Source organism: Larus michahellis, chromosome 4 (assembly GCF_964199755.1).
Source record: "Larus michahellis chromosome 4, bLarMic1.1, whole genome shotgun sequence".
In the NCBI taxonomy this organism is placed as follows: domain Eukaryota; kingdom Metazoa; phylum Chordata; class Aves; order Charadriiformes; family Laridae; genus Larus; species Larus michahellis.
Window position 1 is genome coordinate 92,582,200 of NC_133899.1, and position 19,549 is coordinate 92,601,748.

At 58.0% G+C, this 19,549-nt stretch overlaps 2 protein-coding genes across 5 annotated transcripts; one reads left to right on the forward strand and one right to left on the reverse strand.

Annotated features, from left to right (window-relative positions):
* Positions 1-125: 125 nt before the first annotated feature.
* On the reverse strand, positions 126-5,213 carry VPS37C (VPS37C subunit of ESCRT-I). 4 transcript variants are annotated; one of them, XM_074586550.1, is made up of 7 exons: positions 5,160-5,213; positions 4,089-4,197; positions 3,111-3,226; positions 2,482-2,653; positions 2,059-2,141; positions 1,712-1,804; positions 126-615 (listed from the first exon to the last, which is right to left on the reverse strand). In XM_074586550.1, exons 3-7 carry the CDS (start codon positions 3,201-3,203, stop codon positions 187-189), a joined length of 870 nt encoding a protein of 289 aa, XP_074442651.1. In that variant the 5' UTR covers positions 3,204-3,226; positions 4,089-4,197; positions 5,160-5,213; the 3' UTR covers positions 126-186. The 4 variants fall into 4 exon arrangements, with proteins under 4 accessions (XP_074442651.1, XP_074442648.1, XP_074442649.1 ...); XM_074586547.1 differs by having other exon boundaries at positions 126-1,804; positions 5,160-5,208; XM_074586548.1 differs by having other exon boundaries at positions 126-1,804; positions 5,095-5,178.
* A 10,682-nt stretch (positions 5,214-15,895) lies between these two features.
* PGA5 (pepsinogen A5) lies at positions 15,896-19,473 on the forward strand. The gene is made up of 9 exons (XM_074586545.1): positions 15,896-16,197; positions 16,581-16,728; positions 17,561-17,678; positions 17,866-17,984; positions 18,068-18,267; positions 18,501-18,617; positions 18,737-18,875; positions 19,037-19,129; positions 19,217-19,473. Exons 1-9 carry the CDS (start codon positions 16,142-16,144, stop codon positions 19,364-19,366), a joined length of 1,140 nt encoding a protein of 379 aa, XP_074442646.1. The 5' UTR covers positions 15,896-16,141; the 3' UTR covers positions 19,367-19,473.
* Positions 19,474-19,549: the final 76 nt, after the last annotated feature.

Genomic DNA, 19,549 nt, shown 5'->3' on the forward strand with positions numbered 1-19,549 from the left:
GTGCTGCGGGAGAGGCCGGGAATCCAGGAGCCCCAGCGTTTTCCCAGAGCTGGGCAGGAGTCGTCGATTCCCGCTCCGGTCACCCGAGAGATTCCTTCCCCCAAAAGCAGCAGCAGCCCGAGACGTCGCGTCACTCTATTTTACTTCAAAAACACAGATAATATCCAGGCGTTGAACTCTGGGGAGCTACCGGAGCCCTCCGTGAGGCAACGCACGGGCTGGGAAAGGCTCCTGTGCTGGACAGACGCAGCAGCGAGAGTGGTTTTTTGCTCTCCGGTGAGCTGGAAGCACCCAAAAATAACAGAACTGGGAAGAGCCGCTGCTTTGGTACCTCTCCACCAGTCCTGGCAGCGCCGGGGGGAGCCTGACGGGCTGCGAAGGGCTCCAGAAGAGCTGGTTGGGGGAGTTATCCCTCCCCAACGTAAAACCACGGCTAGATCTCAAAGCCTGGCCCAGCCAAAGGGCGAGCTGGCTGCCATCAGTCCCAAACCACCCCGAGGGGGGGGGAGACGGGCTGGCTCCGCCTCTGGCTTCCAGGAAAGCCCTTGGGAAAGCAAAGGAGTATTTTTGCGTCAGAAATACCGTCAGGGATCCCCAGCGCGTCTTTTGGAAGACCTGTGCAAAGGCTTAGAATGAGAAGACGACATACCCGTTACGCGCCCAGCAAACGAGAGGCACACGCGGCGCGGTCTCTCCCGCTCACCCACGCGCAGACAATGGCGGGGGGCTGGGGGGAGTGTCTCGGGGCGTGGAGGAGGGGGGCTGCAGTCAGTGCGCAGCATTCCTCGGTACCTAGACAACCTGGCTTTCACACCGGAGCCCGGACGAGCCCATTTGGAAGCCAACAATTCAGCCCACCAGCCATCGTCACCGAGTAGCAGCTCGCGGGGGCAGCGTCAGCCTGCCCGAATCCGCCCCCCCCCACCAAGTCCCCGGAGCCGCTACTGTCCCTTCTCCTGCGTAATGCTTTCGCACCGATGGGGCGAAGAGCAATTCTCTCGAGTCGCTCTTCTTCCTCAGTTCACAAAAAAAAAAAAGAGGTGGGAGCATCAGGAGACGCTCCCCCAGGAGTCCCGATTTAGTAGCCAGGCCAAGCGGGGCGCTGAGGGTTCGGTGGCGGGGGGTATCCAAAGGGCGGGGGGTGTCCAGGAGGATAGGGAGGCTGCGGGGGGATTGGGAAATTCGGGAGAGGGGGTTGGGTCGGGTAGGGGCACTGCGGTCTCCCTGTCGCGGCGGGGAAGTAGGGAGGGTACCCGGGTCTGGGGGGTGGAGGAGAAGGGCGAGAGCCGGCAAACGGTGGGGGCTGAGGCGGACCCCTGGATGGAGACCAGGAATAGCCTGGAGCCGAGACTCCCGAGGGGGGTTTGGGATACCCCGGTGCGGAATCGGCAGCCTGAGCCGGCGGGTGTCCGGGACCTGGAGGATACGGACACGGATATGTGGGCTGGGTGCTGGGCTGAGAGGATGCAACGTGTCCCACGGTGACCGGGGAGCCAGAGAAAGGAGCGGGAGGCAGAGCTCCGTGGGCCGTGGGGCCCACCGGCACGCTCGGGGCCGGGCTGTAGGGCAACGGGAAGGAAGGAGCCCCCGAAGGCTTTGGGGGTTCCACGGGCCCAGGTACGTGAGGAGGCAGCTGCGGCTGAGAGTCCCTGCCGGGTTCCTGCGACGCTTCCAACTTCCTCAGGATCTCCTGCAGCTTTTCAACTCTCACCCGGCGCAAGTGGGACAACTTCCTCATGCCGGAAAACTGCTCGAGAAACGTCTCCAGGGGCACTTCGCCTTCCAGGAACTTCTCGGCCATTTTCTGGAAGAGGAGAGAGACATCAGCACCGCGTCCCTCTACTCTTCTCCTCTTCTTAGGATTTACACCTCTCAGAGACACAGAGGGAAGCATCGCACCACACACAAGCAAACAAAGGGCAATCCAAATTTTTGGAGCAACAACGCCGAACTACAGAGAGATAATCCTTGATTTTAGGGATTAGTCTTGGGAGCGTAACTTCAAGTCTTGGAGGACTAACCACTCGAATTGCTAACGGATTTAAACTTTAAGCTCACCTCAGACTCCTCTTCGATTTTCTGGCTTTCCACCTGCAGGAGATCCAGCAAAGTCTGAGGATGCATCGCCGCCGAAAATTTCTCTGGGGAAACACGAGAGAGCAGCAGAGCAAAACGTTAAATGCAAACAGGGACAAAAACCATCAGCAAACAGCCGTCCTGCCTTGGAAACTCCTGATGCAAAGAGAAAATGTGAAGAGGAAAGGGTTTTTTTTTTCGCTAGGATAGCATCCTTGATCTGCCCAGCTAAGTTTGACCAAGAAAATATAGACTTTATACGCAGCAGAGTCCTTTCTGCCACCGCTCTGGAGAGTTTCTCTGCTCGCTATGGCCAAGGCAGGCAGAAGCAAAAGGGAAGGATGTTGCGCTAACTACAGCCCACGTGACTCCATCGGAAAGGGTGCAAGGTTTGCAAACGCTCACCCAGCTTTGCCTTTTGCTCTTTACACCGCTCAGCCAGCTTCTGCAGCTCTTCGTATTTGTTCGAGAGGTCGGTGCGCCCCGTCTCCAGCGGCGCCTGGAACTTCAGGTTCTGCTCGGCCAAGCTCCGGTTGGCGGCCAGGGCCATCTCCCGCTCCAGCTGCAGCTCCTGAACCTGCGGAAAGAGACGCGACAGTCACAGAATTAGGGAATTCTCGAGGTTGGAAGGGCTCTTTCACATCATGGAGTCCAACCATCAACATAATACTGACAAACCCACCACTAACCCACGTCCCTCAGGACCACGTCTGCCCGGCTTTTAAATCCTTCCAGGGATGGTGACTCCACCACTTCCCTGGGCAGCCCGTTCCAAGGCTTGACAACCCTTTCCATGAAGAAATTTTTCCTAATATCCACCCTAAGCCTCCCCTGGCGCAACTTGAGGCCGTTTCCTCTTGTCCTGTTGCCTGTTATTGGGAGAAGAGACCGACCCCCCCTGGCTACCCCCTCCTTTCAGGGAGTTGTAGAGAGCGAGAAGGTCTCCCCTCGGCCTCCTCTTCTCCAGGCTGAACACCCCCAGCTCCCTCAGCTGCTCCTCGTTAGACTAACGAAGCCCACCGGCCCCACGTTACCTCCTGCGACTCCAGAGCCAGGCGCTCGATCTCCTCTGCATTATCCTGCAGCTCCCGAAGCTCCTCCACCGTCCGGTTCCTCAGGGTGTCCATCCTCCCAGAGGAGCTGCAGACTCCTAAGGCGGGGAAAAGGAAGGCAAATAACGACGAGGTTTTTCTAAAGCCAACTGCAAATAGGTACTAATCCTATTAGGGATTTAAAACCAGCTTTGCTAAACTGCTTGAAACAGCTCCAGCAGAGAGGTTCCCCTGTGCTATAAAGAATCAGCGAGACCGAGGGCAGAGTGAGAAGGAAAACAGAACATTTCTACTCCTTCCTGCTTTGGCAACCGACTTTTTTTTCCCTTCTCACAGCATATTCGGAAGGAATTACTTGTGCGCGCCAGACGGTTTTGTCAGGGAAACACCTACTCACAGCCACTCGCTAGCAGCGCGATGTCACCCTGGCTCTCAAACTCCAGCTGGCTCTCACTGCACCGTCCCATTCCAGATTCCTGCTCTCCCGAACAAACCTCCTGGATCTGCTCGCATCCGACCGTGCCCACGGTCACCGGTGGGGCCACCGTCGCCACCCGTGCCTTCCCGTACCTCCCCATCTCTCCAGTTCCTCGGCTCCTGTCTCATTTGATGAGTTTTACTAAGCGTTTTCCTTACAAGCTACGTGCTGCCGTCGCTTCCCTCACTGCGTTTTCCCTTAGAAAACACGAAGTGATGGCATCATTCACACGTGGTGAACTCGCGATTTTAAAAATTGGTGAAATATTATTAAAATCAGGGAATTAATGGATTTCCTGCACTAAGGAGGAAAGTGAAAGTAAGTCCATGACTTACTCCAAATAATCTGGGCTGTCTGATAATATTTAGCGAATATCAGCCGCTCGTGACACAGGTTCTAAGATGTGGGATGCAATAATGCGGGAACACATTAAAAAACAGGGGAGAAACGTGGGAGAAACGCCAAGAGGGAAAGCACCATACCCAAGAGCCGATGGGGATTTCAGCGGTGTCCTAATTGCTCGTGGCTCTTCTACCTTTCACCCGGGTGAGGCATCCCAACGCTATCGCTCTGGGAACGTTGCATCAGCCTCTGCACGTAACGACACGGTAAAGCTCAGCGTTACCAAATCTCTTCACCCAGCATCCAGCCAAACCCGTCCCAGTAACAACCACCTAAAAAAGCTGGGAGATTAGCTCCTTTGCTACGTATACGCGTACGGAACTCGATCACTCTGAGAACAGAAATAAACTTATGGGTGGGTTGGTTTTTTTTTGTTATTAACGAGGCTCAGAGAGTTTAAGAGGGGAAAAGCAGGGAGAGTGGCAAACGGGGAGCTCAATCTCCGAGCACGGAGGTCAGGGATGGTCTGTGGGAAGCAGCCGAATGGCCCACAGGAGATGGGACACAAAGAGCTGGGCACTTCCCTGGCTCCAGCCGGGTACCAGCATGGGGCTGGGCCTCTCGCCTCACAGATCTCACCGGTTTTTAGCAGCTTTCCGGTAAGAAGCAGCCAGCGAGGTGACACTTTGCCTCTCTGAGGGACAACGCGTGGGTCCCCGCCGCTCGGAAAGGCTGGGGACACCGGCGAGGGGCTACCCACAGGACTGCCGTACCCGGGTCACCGCCTCGGTGCTCGGTCCCCGATTAGGGAAACGCCTCCGCAGCCCCGGGGGTGCCCGCCCAAGGCCTCCGCGTTCCGCAGCCCCGGGGGAGCGGAGAGCGAGGCCCGCCCGGGGCCGCTCTCCCACCGGGACACGGCGGAGGCTGCTCCGCCAACACCGGGCCTGTCCTGGGAGGTGGGAGGGAACGGCAACCGGGAGGGAGCGGGCGGGACGGGGCTTCTCCCGCGGCGGCGGCGGCTCCCGGTACAAGGCCCGGCCGAACCCCCCCACCCTTCCCCCCTGAGGTCCCGGCGGGTAGCGGCTGCAATCGCCCACTGGAAGGGCCGTGAACGCCGGGGGAAGCGGCAGGCCGAGCCGGACCCACCTCCCCTTTGCGAAACACCGGGAGCGGCCCCGTTATCGTCTCCGCCGCTCCCGCCCGGGACTCACCGCCGCGCCACCGAGGCCCTCCCTCCGCCGCGCACTTCCGGCTTCCGGCGCGGCAGCGGAAGTGGGCGATACCACCGCGATGCCGGGGCGGGGTGTGGGGGGGAAGCGTCTCCCCTCCCCGGCGAGGCGGGGGGAGGAGGCGGGTGGTACATTCCGCCGCCGCCGTCATCTTGTCGCGGTGAAGCGGGCGCTGGGGCCTAGGCCTCAGGGTTGCCGTGCCCGTGGGGATCGGCTGTATTTTATAAATATTGTGCCTTTCAGTAATAAATACGTCGGCTTTGCCTGACGGTGTGGCTCTCCTCCAGCTATGGTCTCATTAAGCCTTTATATCTTACCTGTTCGTGTCACGCACGGCCTGCCCTGATGCTCTGGTACCATCCCCGCTGCTCTGGTACCTTCCCCCTGCTGCCTGCTTTATAATTGACTCTAATCGAGTTTTTCTTCTATGTTTTCTTGGAAGAATTGGTGTTACTGAAGCGTCCTGACTCTTCTTAGCAAATACCTGAGTAGGGCCTGAGCTTGAGCACTGCAAGTAATAGATTTAACAGCCTCTCTGGTCGGCCCAGGGACGGTAAAGCAGGAGCTGCTGCCGCCGGTGAGCAGGGGGTTCCCCCAGTCACCCACCTTGCCCTCGGGGCCATCGCGGTTTGGAGCGGCGAGGGCAGCTCCGCTGATCTATACATCGATTCAAAAGTCTCTGCGTGAGCCCTGAGCAGCAGCTGCTGCGTGGACGCTTTTGTCTTCGCCGGCTGGTTCCGAAAAGCGGAAAGCCATAGAGCCGCAGAGAAAGATCAGGCGAGATTAATCATTATGACAAGAGTTAAAAAGGAAGGCATTACAACAAAGCTTATTGCTGCTTACAGGCAGGCAGCTGGTTGAAATTCAGGCGTAGCGGGTTCGGGTTGGATTCGCGGTGAGATTTGAAGCAGCTTTTGCCTCGTCAGGACCTCGCCGACGCCTCGTGGCTGGGCCCTTCCCACGCAGGGAGTTTCCTCCCGCTGTTCTTGTTTTGCAGAGGTCTAAGAGCAAGAAGAGCCGCTGCAAAAGCCACGTTGTTCTCCGCAGGCTGGCTGGCTGCTACAGGCACTCAAATGTCTGTTGTTTTCGGGTGACTCGGAATTCTCTTGGCCGTCATCCGGCTAAATCCAGCCCTGTGAGAAATGAAAACGAAATTAAAACTTCTGTGATGGGGAAAGGGATGGAGGGGAAGCGAGCATGGCGAGGTACGTGGCAGTAAAGGGGCGGCAGAGGTGGAGGTGGGGGATAAGGGTTGATGGAAGTGCAAGAGAAGAGGGGACGGAGAAGCAGGGGAGGTGAGATAATGGATATGGAGCACTTAGTTGTAGGTCAAAGCTGTACATACAGACCTCAGCAACGTGCCAAAAATTCATGTTACGGCTTTTTTTTTCAGGTGGCGTAGCTGGAACCAAGAGATAAAAGCAAATCCCTGCTGAATACCCACATTAGGTTTTCTTCACGTGAAACGGGAAAGTTCCTGAGCAGCAGGAGAGAGGAAGCTCTGACGCCATCACCCTCTACGCGAAGCCAGCCTCCGCTTTTCCACCCGTACTTCCACATCCCCGCCAGACGCGAGCGGTGCTAAGGATTGTGTGAGGATGGGGGAAAGCTCCGCGTTGCCGGATGAGACGGGCTCGAGGTGCTGAGGGGAGAGGACGGTGAAGGAGACGGCGGGAGGCTGGGCAAGGTCACCCAGCTGTTAGAGAAGTGCTGCGATCCCGGCGCGTATGTCGGGAAAGGCACCTCGTCCCTGCCAGAGACACGCACCACGTGAGGCCTGTTGGCTGTTGTATAATAAATACGAGTCACATGAATCCTAATAAGTCCCCGTATGGTTTAATCAGGGACCATTTGTTCGTGGCGTGGCTGATAACCGGGTCAAACCCCAATGTTATTGCGAGGAAGGGAACTTGACTTTCCAAAGGGAGATCGATATTTTCACGGCTTGTTTGAGAAGCAGTCTCCACGGATGTGGAAGGGCTGGAGCCCTTGTAATCGTTAAATTTATATTAATTTCTGTTAAGATGTAAGGCTGAGTAGTGGGTAAACTAAGTTGTGTTCAGATTTGTTCTTTGCAATGAAGGAAGAAAGGGAAAATTATCCCGTTGAATGATAAAGTGTTGCCCGGCAATCAAAAATGTGATTAAATGGGTGGGTTTTGGTCAGTTCTGAATGATGTGCCCATTATCTGCTTACTTAATTTGTATAAGAGGTGGTTTCAGCTGGCCATTATGATACTTCACACAGTTCCTTTATCAGCTGAAAGACTCAAAGGCACAAAGGCCGATAGCCAATACCCACCGCGAGTCAAAATAACCGAAAATGGGTAAGCGTTTAAATTACACCGCGTACCAAATTTCGAGCTGTTTCTGCATCAACAGAGCGCTCGTGGCCTGGGACAAAGCTGGCAGAAAGGAGTAAAACGTTTTCGGTAAGGAGCGTTCAGCTACGGCGCGTGCTTCTGGAGCAGCTGAGGTCAGTTGGACGCTTTGCTCGCTTGAGGAAGCGAAGCTGTAATCTAGAAAGTGTTTGGGAGCGAAATGGAAACTTTCCAGAGTCCGCTATCGATGCAGGACCTCGTTAGTGCAGCTGATGTTGATTGCAGCTCCTTGGGCTCCGAAGTGGAGGGTGGCGGTGTAAGGCTAGAGAGCAAATGAACACCCAATTAGCAAAAGGTTAAAAAACAAAACAAAACAAAACAAAACAACAAAAAGCTCAGCGATCCCGATCCTTTGTCGGATTTCGCCTTTTGTTTATTATCTGGCCAAGTTCATTTGTGGTTTTGGTTGGGTGTTCCTTCTGAGCCCAGGAGTCAAATGAAATTTGGAGCGTTTCCCAATAAAGGGGAAAAAAAAAAAATCGATAGTGCTGTTCTTTCTTCTTTTAATGTGCTGCTGTTTGTTTTCAACGCGTTGTTACCCGTGTTCCTCAACAGGGGAGGATTCATACCACGGAAGAGCCTTTCTCAGAATCCCACCCCGTCTTTTAATCGGGACTTTAGTGGAAAGCGCCGTTTCTCTCCGCTCTTCTCGGCACCACGGCCCAGCCGTCAGGCCATCTGTCCGCCGCCTCTCGCATGAGCGAACCGCAATCAAACCAGTTCCCTTTCCGCGTTTGCCCTTGTACAACCAGGAAGTTTTGTGGTCCACGCGGTCCGGCCGCTATCGAAGCCACCCAGTCAGAGAATAACATTCACTGATTTAGCAACCACAGACCGAGGTCACCAAAGGTGTTCGTCACCATCCACGATGCGCCACAGCGGGCGGAGAGGTGGCCTGGCCACCCACGGGTCCTACCCCAGCAAAAGTGTCGTGTGTCCCCCCCCCCGCCACCAGCTCGGCAAGGACCAACCTACATCTCTGGGGGCTTCCTTGATAACTTAATCAAATATTCTTCCATAAATCATAGGAGTTTGATACCCCAGGAGCCTCGAACCAGCCCTCCCTGCCTTTGTGCCTTTCATCTGACAGTTCTGATAAAGCAATTATGTGATGTGTGATAACGCCTTTACAGGAGGCACAGGAAAAACCAGGAACAGGGACTGGAAAACAAGTTTACTTCCTTAATTTGCACATACCGAGATAAGGAATATCTCAATAAGGTGATTTTTTTTTTTTTTTTTTTCCTCTCGGGCTGAGCTTTTCAAGCCTGCACGGGTAAAGTTGGATAAAGCCGTCCCCGAGCTTAGTCAGCAAAGTCCTTTGCCGTACAGAAAGCCTGAAAATTCATATTTGGGGTGAGCCACAGAAGTGGCGTTGCCTAATCTTGGACGGCTCCCCTGGAGACTTTCAGGCACCTGGCCATCGGGATTGATCGCATAATTCGCAACGGTCCTTGCGGCAATTGCGTTCCTGATGGGAATTTGCCACTCGGGGATCCGTCTTGGAGCCAAGGCAGCTTTTGGAGGCGCCCGTCTCCTCTCGTTGGTGACCTAGATTGCGCGAGGAACCCTGTGAGTTATCTCCAGCGCGTCTCGCTCGTGTGACCTTTGGAGGGACTGTCTCTTCCCGTGCCAATTGCTGCCAATCACTGGGAGCAGCGGAGCGTAAAATACTCCTGTCACCAGTCCTGCGCCGCCGCCGTCCTTCTCTGCGGGGGCGGGGGGGGCGGGTCATGGTCACCACCCAACTCTTCTGCCTTTGCAGTCAACCACAACCGCTCCGGCCACCAGCTGGCCTCCCCTCACCCACCCGGGGCCACCGGGTACTTTATTTTAGCGCTTTTTATGAGTGATTTAGTGCTTCTGCGTTGCCCAAGTTCCTCGTGAGCTCCTCTGCATGCAGGGAGTCCAATCCAGCCTTACTCAGCCATCAAAATCGTACATTTTTTCTGGACAAAAGCGTAATTCTTGGGGGATTTTATTGAACAGGAATCCTAACCCGGCCACAGCTGCGTGGGGAACAGGCAAACCAGAACTGAAAGCCTCCGGATCCATCCCTCCAGCTGGCCTTCGTCTGCCTTTGGAGAACACAGCGGGGATCTCCGCATCGTTTGGTGCCCTCTGCCGCCAAGCTGAGCTACGACAGAGCGGCCACCCTCTGCCACCCAGCCCAGGCACCCAAACTGGGCACCCAGTGCCCCGCCGTGCGCTGCCTGCCCCCTGCCCTCCCCTCAGCCGCGCTGGGGATGCAGCAGAGTTGTGTTTGGAGCTCTTTGCAGCTTGGTTTTGGAGTTTCCTCAGGATTCCTTGCTCCTTTTGGGGCCAAAGGGTAGATTTTTTCCAGAATCCAGCGTGTCTTGTTCCTTCCGTTTCTCTCCCAAGGTTGGAAACATCCCGTTGGCCTGAGCCTGGCTCCTTTTTGTGCTGCGCCCCCTTCGATGGCACCCCGAGCCTGGCCGTCCCCAGCATCGCTGCCTCCGGAGCCATCCCCATCTTTGACAACACAATGAACCCGCCGGGCTGTTTGTGCGGCTGATTTCCCCCTCCCGTCCCGGGGCACGAGGCTGGAAGGGCGTTACGTGATAGATGGGTGTTGTGGTTGAAGAACTCGCATTTTTTTGTCGTTTAGACGATTATTCTCTCACCCAGTGACCCCTCCCCACCCAAGAAGGGGAATCGGGGAAAAACAAGGAAATCCAAGGGTTGAAATGTAGAAAGACTGAATAGAATGAGACTAAATAATTAACATTGGTAATACAAAAGAAGCAATAGTGATCCCGATACCGATATAAAATGCACAAGGATTATACTCAGCCCGTTCCATCAGTGGAAGCCGTGCATCCCCGCAGGGACAGCCAATGTGGGACCCTGCGAGCGCTGCGGCTGCGGGAGGAAGGGAAGGGCTCAGGGCTCCGGCACCGGGGCGAGGAGTGCTCAGGATGGCAGCCAGCACGGGGGAGAGGGAGAAAGAGAGAGAAAGAGAGAGAGAGAGAGAACTCCTTAGAAAACTTTCTAATTTATATCGAATGTGACATTCCTGGTCTGAAATAACCCTGTTGGCAGCTTGGGACAAGCGCCCGGGTCTCGCTCCTCCTCATCCCCGCACCTGGGGAGCTCGAAAACGCTGAGACCTTGAATCCCCCACAGCAGAGCTGGCTGTAAAGCGAATATTTCCACCAATTCAGACACCAGAGTCTTCTAAAAGTGGACTTTTCCCCAGCGTTAGAAGAGACCTTACTGCAAATTAAAATTACTGAAGGAGAAATTAATCCTGTGTCGCTGAAACCAGGACGATGGATCACACCGCATCTGCCTCCAAACTCCCAGGGGCTGAGATTCCCCCGAGGGCTCTGAAAACCGGAATTAATGGAGACTGAAGGGTGCCAGGGTGGAAAGGGCTTGGGAAGGAGGGTGCAGCCACGGTGTCACGGTCACGCTGTCACCGGGACAGGGCTGAAATCCGTCTGTCCGGCCAAGGCTTCAGCCACCTCGTTGCAGTGGACCTCCAGGTCCCGGAGGGAGCGGACCCTTATCTCTGGAGCCACCAGCATGAGCCACCACCAGTTGCAGCCCGAGAAGGACCAAGCCCATATGTTTTTCCAGCAAAATCCTTCCCCTGGGTTCCATCCTTCCATCAAGACGGAAGGGAACGGCGATGCCAAGTGCGTGACGAGAGCTGTGCGGTGCCCGGGGCTGCCTGCCCTGCTTTAGACCTTCCCCTTCGGGTCACCAGACGCGCTTTGGGGCTTTTCCTCTGAGGAATTGTCTCCACAGCCCGACGGGAAAAATCATTTGGCAGCCCGAAAGTGAGTCTTTTCCCATCCTCCCCCCTTTTCTTTTGTTCTTGACTTTAATGGCGCTGAATATTTGCTCTGAGATTTTTCGGGGGCTGAATTCCGCAGCTTCTTCGTGCTGTGGGTAATGAGGCATCCCCAAAAATCAATGCCTGTCTGAACACACACGGTTTTTCATTGGCTCCTAGCGGTGGGATCTATTGTGAGAAGAATGTGCTCACCCCCAAACTTCCCATCGTTTGACAAATTACTTCTTTCCACTGGAAAAAAAAAATAAAATGAAATCCCGGCCCTCAGTGATTGCAACGTTGCACGTGGGGCTCTGTTTCGGCAATAACTGCACGCAGTAAGGGGGCTGCAGTAAAAGACTGAAAAATTGCTTTGAGTCTTCATGAGATGAATACAATTCCCGAATTTGGGATGGGGTTTGGGTGTTTGGAAGAGGCCAGCTCACCTAGAGGCTGGCGTATCCGCCCAGAAACACCGGACGTACCTTTTTATCCAAACGGAGCAGGCGTTCCGCTGCTGCAGCTTCTCTCGTTCCTTTGCTGCTCTGGAAAACGGAGCTTTAATTGCCGGCGAACCCAGCGCTGCCAGGGCGACCGAGCTACAGAATAAACCAAATTATATTCCCCTAAAACACTGGTCCTGAGCATGAGGTTTCTCCAGTTTGTTTGTTTGTTTGTTTGTTTTTTTAAATACAAGGAGAGCCTTCGCCCCAAAAATCCTCTTTGCCCGGAGAGAGGGCTGCCGTGAGAGCACAGGTTGGTCCCTGCGAGGGTTTGCGTTGTGTCTGAATGTGCTGACTGGCAAAAAAAAAAAAAAAAAGAGAATTAAATTGGTATGCAGCTGTTGAGAAACTCCTCGTTTTCATTTCCTCTAATGTTCTGGCAAAAAAAACCAAAAAAAAAAAAACAAACAAAAAAAAACCAAACCCAAAACTTAGCAGCCCCAAAACTTAGCGGCCCCAAAAGCAAGAGAGACCAGGTTGAAGTGAGGTGGGACAGCGAGTCCGGGCTTTGGTCCCCAAAACCCAACTCGCTAACTTGCTCCGAAGGCAGAGTTCGGCACCTGAAATGTTGCTGCCCTTCAGCTTTCTCTTTCTCGGGTGTCTTCTGCTCGTTACCAAAGCCAACGCAGGGTGAGCATCGGTGCTGAAGGCCACCTTGGAGGCAGCTCGGCCCTTCGTCACCCCACCCGGAGCAGATGTGTTCTGCTCAAGGAGCGTCACCTTTCCCACAAATGGAGGAAAGAAACTCCACCCCGGCACCACCCGGACCTCCATCCCTGCCCCAGGAGGGGGACACTGACCTCCCTGCTCCCCCACACCCACCAGTCACCTCCTCCCGGACCAAGGACCATTCCGCCTTCCAGCACAACCTTCCTCTCCATGTGGGAGCCACACCGACACGTGCCCGTGGCTACCAGCTCTGTGAAGCTGTGGCCACCACCTCCTGCAGCCCACACCGGCCCCTGTGGACCTCCTGCGGCGTTATCTGCCCCAGCACGGAATGCGTGCCAATCCCGGTAGATCCTGAGGAGCCTCCCTGGAGAAAGTCCTGAGCTCCAGTCCTTGGAGGATGAACGGGTGGGAAGGTGGCAGCTTTGACAGCTCTCCAAACCGCCCCCCGCCATGAGCACGGCCGTCGACGGGCCAGTCTCTGCAAGGGTACGATGTCTGCCTTCCACCGGCAAAGACGCTTACAAAGGGCTCCCAGCACAGGACAAGCAATAGCCAAGCAAACCAGTAAGCTCCAGTTTGGAATCTCCCTCATATACAAATGGGATTTGCAGCAGCTGATCCCAATTTCTGCAGCAGCCCAGGCCTGAGCCCCCCCGGCCCTGCCAGGCATCCCCGTGGGGCAGCGAAACCCCCGGGGGGTGCTGTGGAGGAGGAGGAGGCTTTGCCTGGCAGGAACAGCTTCTTCCCTGCGTGCAGACACCCGCTGCGGGGGTGTGGGGGGGTTATGGTTTGAGAAACCCGCCACAATTTATTGTCACTCCAACAATTATTCTCTCACCCGATGACCCCTCCCCACCCGGGAAGGGGAATCGGGGAAAAACAAGGAAACCCCAGGGTTGAAATGTAAAAGGATTTAATAGAATGAGACTAAATAATTAACATTGGTAATATAAAAGAAGCAATATTGATCCCGATACCGATCTAAAATGCACAAGGATTATACTCATCCCGTTCCATCAGCGGAAGCCGTGCATCCCCGCAGGGACAGCCAATGTGGGACCCTGCGAGCGCTGCGGCTGCGGGAGGAAGGGAAGGGCTCCGGGCTCCGGCACCGGGGCGAGGAGTGCTCAGGATGGCAGCCAGCACGGGGGAGAGGGAGAAAGAGAGAGAACTCCTTAGAAAACTGTCTAATTTATATCAAATGTGACATTCCTGGTCTGAAATAACCCTGTTGGCAGCTTGGGGCAAGCGCCCGGGTCTCGCTCCTCCTCATCCCCGCACCTGGCGAGCTCGGAAACGCTGAGACCTTGAATCCCCCACACCAGAGCCGGCTGTAAAGCGAATATTGCCACCAATTCAGACACCGGAGTCTTCTAAAAGTACAGTTTTCCCCAGCATTAGACGAGCAATTAATCCCGTGTGGCTCAAACCTAGACAGGGGGGAAGAAACGCGGCCCCGCAGCCCGTGGGGGCTGTCCCAGCGCAGCCGCCCCACCGAGGGACGCGTCCTGGAGCGCTTCCCCTCCGATGACCTTCTACGAATCCACGTTCCCCGCGCAGCGCGGACGCGTTGGCGGCCGAACAGCCCCTTTGCCGGGGCTGCCCCTTCTCGGAGCTCGTCTTCAAAAGGCGCTGCTGCCTCGCAGGGGGCCGGGGGGGGTGGGGGGGAGCGAAGCTCTTGTCGAATTTGCCGCTTTTCTCTGCGGTTTACGGCGACCTGCAGGCAGGGGCTGGCTCCCGAGGCCAGCGGTTACGCCACGCCAAGGTTCCCCGCGGGGTTTTCAGGCCGCGGCCTCCCGCCTGGTCCAGGCTTTCCATTCTGGGGGTCAGCCAAGACCGTCTCCTTTCCAGACCCGCCCCCCCAGAACGGGACACATCGCACCTTCCTTCTTCGCTCGGGAAGAATTAGGGGTTTTGTCCCTTTTCCCCCCACCCCAACATCACCCATCGGATCCTCCCAGGTTCTTACTCATCACATTTCCCCTAGTGCAATTTAGCATCTCTCCTTAATTCTTTAATTATTCAGAGCTGGGGTGAAACGGGGAGGGAGGGAGGGAGGAAAACCAGCTCCAGCCCCTGCGGTGCCTCTGGGCAGGCTGGTCCCCAGCTCCTTGGCGCTGGATCTGGCTTTGTTTTCCTCCGAGCGCGGGACAAGGTGACCGTGCCAGCAGCCACATCTCACACGCGTGGCGCTGTGACGAAGGCTGTGACGCCCGGTCCAGCGCCGGGCGCCTCCGACGCAGCCCAACACGGGCGACCTTGGCGTCGTTCAACCGGCGACGTCCTGAGCTGGTCTTTCCCCCAGCTGGTCCCAGTTTCACCCCCCTGACCCCCGCGAGCTGGTCCCATTTCTGCAAGCGGCCCTGGGACAGAGGAAGGTGGATGAAGCCCCAATATCAGAAGGACACGGAGGTGTTGGAGCGGGGCCAGAGGAGGCCCCGGAGATGCTGGGAGGGCTGGAGCCCCTCTGCTGGGAGGACAGGCTGAGAGAGCTGGGGGGGTTCAGCCTGGAGAAGAGAAGGCTCCGGGGAGACCTTCCAGCCCCTTCCAGGCCCTCAAGGGGCTCCAGGAGAGCTGGGGAGGGACTCTGGATCAGGGAGGGGAGCCGTGAGACGAGGGGGAAGGGTTTTACACTGAAAGAGGGGAGATTTGGATGAGATATTGGGAAGAAATTGTTGGCTGTGAGGGTGGTGAGCCCCTGGCCCAGGTTGCCCAGAGAAGCCCCATCCCTGGAGGGGTTCAAGGCCAGGTTGGACCCGTGTCTCGCTGTCACCCGTGGGTGGGCACCCCAGGGTGCTCAGGGCAGTAGCCACCAGCTGTCCCCAGCTCCCCCAAGGGACAATCCCCTGCAACCCCCAGCATCAAACCTGCCAGCAAAGGGCTGGGGGGGCACCAGGGGACCCCAAAGGACCGGTGGTCCCGTGCCAGCCCCACATCTCCATGCCGGCTCCACCCGGACAAACTCCGCAGACAGCAGGGCAAGGACAGTCTGGAGCAGCCCGAGGAGCCTTCGTACCACATTTACCCTGGGGGCTGGGGGAAAATGTCACCCCCTGCCCCCCCCCACCCCAGCCAGCTAAAGCCGACTGGGAGCCAAACGCTTTTATCTAAATGGCACATGATTTACGCTGCGGTTCCTCGGCCACAGGCGTGTTTCCGGCTTGTGTAATTCCCCGGCTGCTCAGAAGGAGAGGGAAATGCCCAGAAATGACCACAGCCAGCCCCGTGTCCCCCTCACCGGTGTCCATCCCCCCCCCCCCCCGACCCTGGCCCAGTGCCTCCCCCTTCGGGATGCGGAGTAAACCGGAGGGTGCTTCTCCCCCAGCCTGGCACAAGCATCCCCGCATCCCGGCCCCGCTGGTTGACCCCAGGGTGGATGGAGAGCCCTCAGCTTGCCATTCCCCCCCGCCCCACGACAACATTTCCCTTAAGGACGTTGTGATAACTGCCCCCGGAGCCGTTTGCCTTTCTTATCAGGGATGGTGACCAAACAAGCCTGGCCGGGATATAAGGAGCCAGGCTGGGACGGGATATAAGGAGCCGGGCTGGGACGGGTGGCACATTCCCTGTGTCCCTTCGCCTCAGGCGCTGGCTGTTAGCAGGCACCATGAAGCTGCTCCTGCTCCTTGGCTTGGTGGCCCTGGGCCATGGCCTCATCTCCAGGTGAGCGCGGGGGTGCCACACGGCCCCCAACAGGACACCCCCCCCCCCCCCCAGCACCCACGCTGAGGGAGGCAAGACCAGGTTGGACGGGGCTCGGGGCAACCTGGGCTGGTGGGAGGTGTCCCTGCCCAGGGCAGGGGGTGGCACTGGGTGGGCTTTAAGGTCCCTTCCAACCCAAACCATTCCCAGCAGGGATGTGGGGGGGACAAACTGCTGCCCCCCCCCGCCACCCCCCCCACCCAGCCACCGCTATGGCCCCCGGGGTCCCACACGAGGGGCTGGGGGACAAGACACAGGGCGAGCGCTACCCGCCGCCGCCCCCCCCCGGGGCGCTTCCCTGCCGCCCACCTCCCGGTGACCGACTGCGTCCCCCCTGCGCCCAGGGTCCCTCTGAGGAAGGGCAAGTCCCTGCGGCAGACCCTGCGGGAGCACGGCTTGCTGGAGAAATACCTGAAGCAGCACCCCTTCGACCCGGCCGCCAAGTACTTCCGCTCCCGCATCGCCGCCGAGCCCCTGCAGAACTACCTGGACGTGAGCATGGCGGGGCACAGGGGCTGGCACCGGCCGGGCTGGCAGCCCACGGGGGCGGCTGCCACCTTACCCGACCCCCTAGCCCCTTACCTGACCCCCTTACCCATCCTCCTAGCCCCTTACTTGACCCACTAGCCCCTTATCTGACCCGCTTGTACCTTACCCTTCCCCTTACCCTCATCCCTACCCCCTCACCTGACCCACTAGCCCCTTACCCATCCTCCTAGCCCCTTACTTGACTAACTAGCCCCTTACCTGGCCCATTAGCCCCTTACCCATCCTTCTACCCCCTTACATGACCCACTAGCCCCTTACCCATCCTCCTAGCCCCTTACTTGACTAACTAGCCCCTTACCTGGCCCATTAGCCCCTTACCCATCCTCCTACCCCCTTACCTGACCCACTAGCCCCTTACCCATCCTCCTAGCCCCTTACTTGACTAACTAGCCCCTTACCCATACTTCTACCCCCTTACCTGATCTACTAGTCCCTTACCCATCCTCCTAGCCCCTTACTTGACTAACTAGTCCCTTACCCATACTTCTACCCCCTTACCTGACCCACTAGCCCCTTACCCATCCTCCTAGCCCATTACTTGACTAACTAGCCCCTTACCCATACTTCTACCCCCTTACCTGATCTACTAGTCCCTTACCCATCCTCCTAGCCCCTTACTTGACCCACTCGCCCCTTACCTGACCCACTAACACCTTATCCATCCTCCTAGCCCCTTACTTGACCAACTTGCCCCTTATCTGACTCACTAGCCCCTTACCCATCCCACTAGCCCGTGATCCATCCCGCTAGCCCCTTACCCATCCCGCTTTGCCAGAACGAGTACTTCGGCACCATCTCCATCGGGACCCCAGCCCAGGAGTTCACCGTCGTCTTTGACACCGGCTCCTCCAACCTGTGGGTGCCCTCGGTGTACTGCTCCAGCCCCGCCTGCAGTAGGTGTCCACTAGCCCTGCGGCCACCCCACCTTGCCCTGCCTGGCTCTGGGAGCCCCCGGGGAGGGCTGGGAGCCGAGGCCGGCTCTGCCCTGTCTCTCCCAAGGGATGTCCTCCGGGCACTGGGGGGTCGTCCCTTGTCCTGAGGACAGGACGGACCGCGACCGTCTCCCTCCTGCACCCTCAGGCAACCACAACCGCTTCAACCCCGCGGAATCCTCCACCTTCATCAGCACTAACGAAAGCCTCTACATCGCCTACGGCACCGGCAGCATGTCCGGCGTCCTGGGCTACGACACCGTCACCGTAAGCCAGGGTCCCCCACCCGAGAGGGGGGACGCGGGGGCATCGTCCGCCCAAACCCACCCCCTCTCCCTCTCCCTGGCCAGGTCGCGAACATCGAGGTCCTCAATCAGATGTTCGGGCTGGCTGAGACCGAGCCCGGTGCTTTCTTCTACTACACCCCCTTCGATGGCATCCTGGGGCTGGCTTTCCCCAGCATCGCCTCTTCCGGGGCCACCCCTGTCTTCGATAACATGATGATGCAAAACCTCGTGGCCAAGGACCTCTTCTCCGTCTACCTGAGCAAGTAAGCCCCGGCTGGAGCCCCCCCCCTAGCCCTTACCGAGGGTTTTCTCCCGTTTCCCCCCCGGCGGGGCTGGCTCCGACACCGTTCGCTGGTGGCCTGACGCCCCGTGGCTCCTGGGGGACATGGCTCACCGCTGCCGGCACCGGTGGAGGAGGATGGCAGCAAAGCCCCCCCCCCTCCCCGGTTGATGGCTGGCGGGGTGGGACCCCCTCCTGACGGCTCCCCGCTTGCAGGGACGAGCGGGGCGGCAGCTTTGTCCTCTTCGGCGCCATCGACCCCTTATACACCATCAACGGCATCACCTGGATCCCCCTCTCTGCCGAAACCTACTGGCAGATCCGCATGGACAGGTTAGTCCCGGCGCAGCCCCCGGCCTCGGTGGCTCCCCTTTGCCCCCCAACCGGTGTTTTGGGGGGCTGCGGCCCCTCGTCCCGCGCCCAGGAGGCTCAGCCCGCACCCCTCTCCCCAGCGTCTCCATCGGTGGCGAGGGCATCGCCTGCGCCTTCGGCTGCCAGGCCATCGTGGACACGGGCACCTCGCTGCTGGCCGTGCCCGACAGAGCCCTCGGCGCCATCCTGAGCATCCTTGGTGCCAACTCCAACGGCGAGGTGAGGCCCCAGAGGACCGCGCAAGGCTTTGGGGACCTTCGGGGTGCCCAGCCAGACCTCGGGGTTGCTCCATCGCTCCCCGGGGTCCACGGTCCCTCTTGGGGTGGCCGCTGACCTCCACCTGTCACCGCGTGTGTCCCCCCCACCCCGACCCCGGCCAGATCAGCTGCAGTGCCGCCAGCAGACTGCCCAGCATCGTCTTCCACATCAACGGCAAAGCCTTCCCCGTGCCACCCAGGGCCTACGTGCTGGAGGTGAGCATCCCACCGCGGGGAGGAACGGGGAGGGCCTGGGGGGGTGGTTCCGGGCAGCTGGTAACCACCACCATGTCCCCGCCGCAGAGCAATGGGTACTGCACCCTCGGCTTTCAAGGCATGGACGTCCCCACCGAGTCGGGCGAGCTCTGGATCCTTGGGGACGTCTTCATCCGCGAGTACTACGTCATCTTCAACAGGGCCACCAACATGGTGGGGCTGTCCCGGCTGCCCTGAGCGCCCCTCGGCGTTGGGGACGGGGACAGACAGCAGTCCTGGCGTCCCCAGCCTGGTGGCTGGCAGGGCTGGCCCTTGCCCAGCGCTCCTGTCCCCTCCGGCCACCGAGCCCAATAAAGCTGTGGAGAAGCCCCCTTGTGCTGTGTCCCTCCGAGAAGGGCTGGCACGGCCACCCCCGGCGCT

Coding starts and splice junctions, on each gene's coding strand:
- VPS37C (XM_074586547.1), bottom strand. CDS start 3,203: ATGGACACCCTGAGGAACCGGACGGTGGAGGAGCTTCGGGAGCTGCAG. Junction 2,654..3,110: donor TGGCTCTGGAGTCGCAGGAG/GTAACGTGGGGC, acceptor CTCTTTCCGCAG/GTTCAGGAGCTGCAGCTGGA. Junction 2,142..2,481: donor AGAGCAAAAGGCAAAGCTGG/GTGAGCGTTTGC, acceptor GTGTTTCCCCAG/AGAAATTTTCGGCGGCGATG.
- PGA5 (XM_074586545.1), top strand. CDS start 16,142: ATGAAGCTGCTCCTGCTCCTTGGCTTGGTGGCCCTGGGCCATGGCCTC. Junction 17,985..18,067: donor TGGGCTACGACACCGTCACC/GTAAGCCAGGGT, acceptor CTCCCTGGCCAG/GTCGCGAACATCGAGGTCCT. Junction 18,268..18,500: donor TTCTCCGTCTACCTGAGCAA/GTAAGCCCCGGC, acceptor CCCCGCTTGCAG/GGACGAGCGGGGCGGCAGCT.